Below are 8,632 nucleotides of genomic sequence, written 5' to 3' on the forward strand. Positions count from 1 at the left end.
CCAGGGACACTTGAGCAGGCATGTTTGCAGCAACTTGATATCATCGAATTGGGCAAAGGCTGGTTCTGCTGTGGATATTGATTGGAGATGTATACCGGCTGCAGGTTTGGATACATCATCAGTTCGTATGCCAGGGGTGCTTGGGCAGGCATGTATGCAGCAACTGGATATCATCAAATTGGGCAAAGGCTGGTATTGGAGGATATTGATTGGAGATGTAAACCGGCTGTTGGTTTGGATACATCATTGGTGCGTACGCCAGTGGCGCTTGAGCAGGCATGTATGCAGCCGCTGGATATCATTGAATTAGGCAAAGGCTGGTACTGCTGCGGATATTGATTGGAGATGTAAACTGGCTGCTGGTTTGGATACATCATCGGTGCATATGCAAGTGGCGCTTGAGCAGGCATGTATGCAGCCACTTGATATCATGGAATTGGGCAAAGGCTGGTACTGCTGCGGATATTGATTGGAGATGTAAACCGGCTGCCAGTTTGGATACATCATCGGTGCATATGCCAGGGGCGCTTGAGCAGGCATGTATGCAGCAACTGGATACATTTCTGCTGTGACGTTTATAGGAGCAGCCTGAAGTTGGGGAGGCTGAATGAAGGCAGTCCCATTTTTAAAATGGTAAGGTATTCCATTATTGGACATGTAAATCTGTGTAGGCATGGGAGGGGGCGATGCAAGTTCTCATAGTTACTAAAGTACCATCCTATATTTAATTCAGTTGATCATAATTGTTCTTTGGAATTTTTAATTGAATTAAGTTATATCAAAGAGTCTACTTCATTCCTCATGTCACTTGTTTTTAGATGTTGGGTTGTGCCCATGAGAATCCAGCAGTCTTGTGACTGCTGGACAATGACTAAGCAGGTCTTGTAAGAAAATCCAAAGAGTCATCATAGCCGATGTGCTGAATGGTTCTTCCACAAGTTTTGGTAGTCAACAACTGCCTTAGTAGATATGATTCTTCCTCTTTCTTTTTGCTAACTCTCGGCTTCTCACAAGTGAGCCGCCACTTTCTTTACGACTAGGCAGGCACGTCACATTTCTATTCTACACATAAATAACCTAAAACACGTAAAAATGGTGATAGAGAAACTGTGGTGTCCGATTTGGATTGAGCACCTCCAAATTTTTCAGATGATTGTATATCAGGCAATATTCTATATTCATGTATAATATTCTATAATAATCTTGTTAAAATAGTCTTTCATAGTTTCATCTAGAAACTGTCCTATTTAGGCTATTCACAAGTTTCCAATTTTTCCTTAATTATCATGTTAGCAAACAATTATTTCAAGCCTTATAGGTTTAATCTAAATAGGTTTAAATCTTTATCTTGGAACTTGTAATAAATTATGTTTACCGTAATTCTATTTTCCACTCCTCTTTTTCTTTCCTTATCAATAATGAAAATGTTATAAAACAATTATCTAGAACATTGTATCAATAATAAGAGTGTATATAAAAACAATAATGTAGGTAGGCCTACTATGTCCTATACCTAAGTACTTTTATTATGTTATACTATGTTATTTTATGTATATAAGTGTATAATAATAAATATGTACAATACATGTTAAGTGGAATACAATATACTTGATCCATATTAAGTTGAATTGGTAATACTTGAACATTGGATTAGTGTGTCTATCTAATATTAAAATGAATTCTATGATGGTTATTATGAATAATCTAACAAGGGCTACTTCTAGTTTCAATTGATTTTGAATTTGCACCTGACAATGAGTCCCGAAATGGATAGTATTCAATTAATTTTTTATGACTATAATTTAATAAAGAAGTTCATTGTTTTTTATTAAGAAATAAAAGGTGTTCTTAAAAAAGGAACTAATTTAATTTCAAAAAATGAATTTTGGTGTTGGTCTGTGTATGAGTATATCTGTGAAAACGATAACTCCATTCCTAAATAAATAACCGATTGAATTGAAATTTTAACTTAAGGTCCTTATACCATGAGGATCCGACAATAAATTCAATTCAAAATGGCGGATAATGGCTAAAAAACTATGTTTTTCACAGTTTTCTTGAAAACGGCTCAAACAATTTTTCTTCAAATTTATACCCTAGATAGCTTTTTATAAGCCCTATCAACTGACATAAACAGTTAACATAAATTTTCATGGGTGATTAATAAAGGTTTGTATCATAGTTTAATAAAACTCACATATTTTTCTCATTGCTCTTTTAAAAAGTCTGAATGATTATGGTGAAAATTTGCACTGTTTTGGAATTGACAAAAATAATTTATTATAAAGTTGTAGGTGGAATTTTTGCAAATTGATAAATAGAAATAGTACGAATTTAGAATATTTTAATATAATATGACATGACGTACAGTAAGAGTTCAAGAGTGCGCAAAGCAGTGGAAAATGAATCAACATGGTCTTACAAATACATCAGACGACGACAATAGTACATAAGTGTCAATATAACGAATATAACAAAAAAGTGAACTTTTGTATTGTTACTTGTAACAAGTTGCTTGTTACAACTTGTAACAAGCTTGTAGAAAACCGTGGAGAGGATGGAGATCACTTTTTACATATACAAATCTTTTTTGGAAAATCTCTATAAAATTACAATGTGAATTCTTCAATACAAGTATTCAACTTATTTCTGACCACTAAAACTGTACCAATCTATTCTATCGAACAAAGATTTTTTCAATTTCAGTAAATCTTGAGTATCGGTAACAAATATAGTTCAGTAACATCAAGCACCCCCAAATATTATGCGAATGATACATTAACATCAATATAATTTATCCTTTTCATCAGAAAATAAGGGAACAGCCAAGCCATCTATTTGTCTAATAATCAGTGAATGAAAAAAGTGTATGACAACTATCGGATAGCAAAGATACTGTCCAAAGTTAATGATTACACTAAAAATGAAGGATTTGATATTAGGAAACTACTTTTTCAACTTCTTATATCTATTTCTCGGCCTGTACCTATCATCATGGACTCGCATGTGCTGAGTGAGGTCTCCTTTGGTTTTCCAGAACTTGCCACATTCTACACACCGGAAGTCTCTGGCATCAGTGTGCTTACGTAGATAGTGAGCTTTGTACTGATCACTGCGCTGGAAGGCAGAGCTGCACAATTCACAAAGAAACTTTTTTTCCCTGTGTATCAGCGAGTGAGATTTGAGCCGAGCTTTGTTGGGAAAAGTCTTTCCACAATCGTTGCAAGTCAAATTGACATGTTCTGACTTCATGTGCTCTTTGAATTGTGGGATATCTCGAAAACTCAGACCGCACTCGCCGCAGTCATATGATTTTATGATGTCGGTTTTGTCACGGATCACTTTACACTTGCGACACCTGAGTGGCAGACAACCGCCGAAGCACAGTTCACAGTTTGCAATACGAGGCACACCAAAACACCAGAAAGTCTTCTTCGGAACTGGTGTAGTTTTCGGTCGCTTTGATATCCTCCTTGTACTGCGAAGCGACTCAGCTTCGTAAATAACTTTTCTACTTCTTTTACGAACTGGCCTTCCTGAACTCTCTCCTGCTGGTGTACTAGATTCCGGTTGTAAAAACAACTCTAGAGGAACTGCAAGAGGATCTTCTTCTACTATCATTTCATCTATATCATCAGCTCCTTCTTCATATTCCTCCACTTTAACTTCTTCTACTTTGACCTAGACAAATAAATACTTTATTAGCAATAGGATATCAATCAGATTAATAATAATCATGATCGTTTCATTTGTTTAGATTCAATAATCACTCAAAGTCCAACAATGTGACAAGAGAATTAAGCATCGTAAATTCGAAATCAGGTTAGTTCACATCGAAACTTCGAACTGTAATGCTTAATATACAAAGTGTTCTTCCTATTATAAGACAAGCGTGCTTTTTTCTAAATGATAAAACAAACTTGGGATGGTATCTCTAAACATAGCTAGTATCCTACACTCCAACTTCGTTTTCAAACTGACACTTATTAATTATTGCAAATTTCAAAACTGAATTACATAATTAAGTATGATTTCTTGTCGAAATTCGAAATGCTCCAATTAAAATCAAGCTGAATTACTCCAATGGGAAATTCAAAGATTCCTACATCACTGAAGATGATGGTTATAAAAGGTAATAACAATTGAAATTGATCATCCCCACTCAAATTCTATCATTTACAAGTGATCATACATTAAAGAAAAGAACCTCACATAGTTTCTTAGTTAATTGATCAAATTATCTTCTGAAAATAGAGTTGGTAAATTTGAATATTTTACAGTGAAATCACAAATGTATGAGTACTAAGTTTTTGTTGAACTACGAAATTTATGAAAAACTATCCTACAAACATATACATAAACAGAGTGTCTGATAAGTCACTCCCTATTTTTATACAACTATAATTTATTTATTTATGAACTAATTTTGTTAGAACTACATTTGTTAGATAGAACACTCCTTGAGGTTGTGTTTAACACCAATTTTCATTTGTTTCACTTGAAAAAATGCCTCCTCTCTTGACTGTGGAAGATGGAGCCGAAATAGCAGCTCATTATGTGGTCTGAGGATCTGTGGTGCGAGTACAAAGGTGGTGGAGGGCTGAACGAGGGATCCATGGAAAACTGGATGCAAAAACTGTTAGAAATTGCCATTCCAAATTACTAATAACAGGGAGTGTCGCAAATGCAAGACGATCAGGAAGACCATCAACGTCAAGGACAGCAGAGAATGTTGACAGAGTTCGTGAGGAGCCCTAAGAAATCACTGCGTCCAGGATTTCGTGAGAGTGGGTCTTTTACGTTATTCTGATGCAACTATTCATAAGAAAGATCTCAATGTTTTTGCATCCAGTGTTGCATGGATCTCTCGTTCAGCCCTCCACCACCTTTGCCCAGCAATACAGATCCCCAGAACTCATAACGAGATGCTATTTTGGCTCGTTCTTCAACAGTCAAGAGAGGGGGCATTCTTAAACTGAAACAAATGAAAATTGGTGTTAAACACCAAGGATAATATATAGCAGGTTGCCTCGAACGCGCATGAGCCTACATCAAACTCTGACCTCTCGGCCGGCAAACGCCGGCTTCCCATATGAATTACATACAAAACACCGCGTCAAATATCAACTCCTCACATAAAAACCGCTGTATTGATAAAAAATACAAATATGCGATTCAATTTAGAAAGAAACTAGCTTAACATCAATATGATTTATTTCGAAAAGTGTAGAAAGTCCTTGAATCTAGCACTATATTCAATCGGTAAAACCGATTCATATTTGTGGAAAGGCTGGTAACTTATATGTTTTGGTCTTATTTTAAACAATTTTACAAAATAAAGCGAACAAGTATAATTTTATGCTGGTCGTCCAATTCTATTTAAAAATGATTGTTTCTTATTTTACAATCGTTTGTGAAAGTTGATAGTATCGTCGTCTGGAATAATGCTAGTTGCAAACATTTGTATATGACTATTTGTTTAGGACTTTATTAATTGACAAATACTAAGAATCAATTTAGCGAATTAATGGAACTGTTCTCCATGGTTATAAACTATTTTTAGATCATTGAACTGTCTGGTTACTAATGAATTATTTTGTAATTATTTACTAATTAGTTAATTATTTTATAATTATTTCAGTTGTCTACTGGAAAGCGTAGTGCCAACACGTTGCTTTTTTATTGTGTTTTTGTTTCTACTCAGTGCAGTGTTATTATTGACGATTCTCTTCATGGAACACAAACTTACTAAGGAAATATCATATTATTCACAGCAGAATGTTATTTTTTATTTCAATATGTCCATGGGATACTTATGGATGTAAAGAACACTTGTGTAAAGCAAGAAGATCTTAATTATAATTCAAATACTTTAACTAATTATAACTTCAAATACCATAACATTATTTTTTCATATTCATAAAATGTTTCAACTACCTTACAGTATGGTAGTGTAATGCGCTTTATTTGTTGATAAAATAACAGCATTGAAGTCATTGAAAGTCGTGATTATATATTTTTTGTTCATAATTAGGATAAATAAAAATCTTTATAATGTTTAAATGATGTTCATACATTCTTAGGGCTTATCTATACTGTTTATTTTTGTGATAATATTAGGCAACCGTTGACGGGATCGCATTGTTTCAGGAGTTGTTGATAAAATAACGTTAATATCCTGAAATTCCTAAAGAAGCTGTTAGTTCTTTCCACAGACCTCCATAAGGATGAAATTTTAAATTATTTCTAAATGACAATAGAATCTAAATAAGAGAAAGAACTAAAACGATGCAGAAAAAATTAAGAGAAAGTACAAAAACGTATTTGAAATGGTATTATCAAATCGAATCGTGTGTTCAAACGATTTGTTTTAGACTCGCCAGTAACATTTATAGGATTTTTATTGAAAATTTGTTCTTATATTGTTTCAAAGAGGATAAAATGTTGAACATTTTGATGTCACTCATTTCTATGTAGTGTTGATGTTTAATTTGCTGTGAGGGCTCAAAGTTGGGCATTTTCACGTTTGAATGCATGTTAAGGCTAGCCGAGAGGTCGCAGCATGACGTCACACCATAGCCGGCTGCGTTCTCCACGCGTCTTATGTGATCAAGGCAACCTTCTATACACTATTCTTGGTTAAACACTACCTCAAGGTATTTGTTCTATCTAACAAATGTAGTTCTAACAAAATTGGTTCATAAATAAAGAAATTATAGCTGTATAAAAATAGGGAGTGACTTATCAGACACTCTGTACATTTTCCTACTGAGGATAATGCACACATAAGCTCAAATCTTGAGCGTCACCTATCCAACAAGAGTAGCAGACGCATATCTCCTCCTATAAATTATATTTTGATGAACGATAAATGCATAAAGAAAACCTAAATTACCTCTGTATCATCAAACATCTCTTCCTGTATTATCATATCTGATTCCGAAACTTCTCCACAATTTATGAACTCCACTTTTATTTCGGACATCATTGATTTCGGTTACACATCTACAATCGCAGGTTTCGGTTAAACTGAAATCTGATAAAAAAGGATTGGATAGAGTATTATATTGTACAGATTGAGGCAATGAAACCGCACTTAATCATGAGTGAAAAACTTACAGGAGCTATTATTTTCTATTCATGCTAAGATTGCCATATTGTCTGAGCCAAGAATACAACTTTGATGCAAACAAACTGAATTATTGTTTTCGTAGTACAAAACAACGGTGACAGGCAGATCTCCACGTGAACAATAATATTAGTATTCAAATTATACACTGGTAAAATTCCAACACTAGTAACTCTTCTTGTTTATTCTTTTTGTTACTTTCTTTAAGTCAGCCCAATCAGCGAACTTTTTTTACTGCAGAGCTGAACAAGGTAAAAAATGAAAATGACAGAGGACGTTTGATGAGCGGTGAAGTGGTTGAGGATGTAGACCACTCGTTCAACACAATCAGAATTTTGTATTCGACTCCAGTCACAAAGTTTCGCTGTTACAGTGTATTTAAAGAAAATATCAATTACACAAACATTACAGTTGTGTCGTGCGTGATGTGGTATTTTTCCATAATGAAAACACAAATAGAAGTTGTCAATCACCAGCAACAACATCATCTGACTGTGCTGAAGATGTGACTGTTCAAGTTAGTTTGAGGAAACCTGGTACTGTTATAAATATAATAAATGTAATAATAAAAAGTGGTTGATAACTTTAACTTCTATTTGCGTGTTTCATTACGATCACACAATCCTTTGAAAATCTGCCAGACGGCATAGCAGTAGTCTTGGACTTTATCTAGTTACTGGAAATGTATTTAGAAGAGCATTTTTTTCAGTATGAAACGTTCATTCATGTTCTCATTAGTTACGAAGCATGGCTGAATTATGGGTGTTTTTAGGCTTTGAACAAAGATCAAAGTAAGGTGACTACTGAATTAGGCTCTTGGGTGTGTTTTTCAATACATGGAAATTTCATGAAATAGTTTTCGAGTATCAATGCAATGCTTTCTTGAAAGTAAATGTTACAGGCCTTCTCATTACTCATTCAGATTTTCATTTAGGAAATAGGATGAAAATTGATTAGAGATTATAAATAACTCTGGAACAGCTTAACTGAAGCTAAACGCAAAAAGCGATGAGTTGGGGTGGATCTCCTGCCCCATTGACTACAAGAAACTGATGAGTCAATGAACTCTTAGACTATTTCAAGGGAAACCGATTTCGGGAATGGCTTTAGTCGAGTGGTTTAGACGTTGGCTTTGTAAAACAAAGGCCCAGGTTCGAGTCCCGGCTCGAGCAAGATATTTTTCTCAGGCCATGTTTCGGATGGACATGTTATTCAATGATCTTTATTTGATCCAGAGTACATCAGTACATAAGCCAGGTCACATACAAAATTCAATATACACAATTGGAGACAAACATCCGCCCTTGAATGCGGACTGTGTTGAGATAGCTGTACCTACTGTAAAGAGATCATTGGTAAAAGATGGGTTCACATAACATGGGCTCCTGGGTTCATGGGTTCCTGAAGCCTAAAAGAAGTTAATCATTTTCGATACTATAAATAGTTTTAATAAATATTACAACATAAGGTGCATTCCACAAGTAATATTGAAAAGTCAAACAC

The 8,632-nt window shown here is 34.6% G+C and overlaps 1 protein-coding gene across 1 annotated transcript; it reads right to left on the reverse strand.

The window, feature by feature from the left end:
- Positions 1–2,327: 2,327 nt before the first annotated feature.
- Positions 2,328–7,173, reverse strand: LOC111055414 (transcription factor E4F1). The gene is made up of 2 exons (XM_039441801.1): positions 6,896–7,173; positions 2,328–3,681 (listed from the first exon to the last, which is right to left on the reverse strand). Exons 1-2 carry the CDS (start codon positions 6,986–6,988, stop codon positions 2,947–2,949), a joined length of 828 nt encoding a protein of 275 aa, XP_039297735.1. The 5' UTR covers positions 6,989–7,173; the 3' UTR covers positions 2,328–2,946.
- Between the last annotated feature and the right edge of the window lie 1,459 nt (positions 7,174–8,632).

The sequence above is a fragment of the Nilaparvata lugens genome, chromosome X (assembly GCF_014356525.2).
Source record: "Nilaparvata lugens isolate BPH chromosome X, ASM1435652v1, whole genome shotgun sequence".
Taxonomy (NCBI): Eukaryota; Metazoa; Arthropoda; class Insecta; order Hemiptera; family Delphacidae; genus Nilaparvata; species Nilaparvata lugens.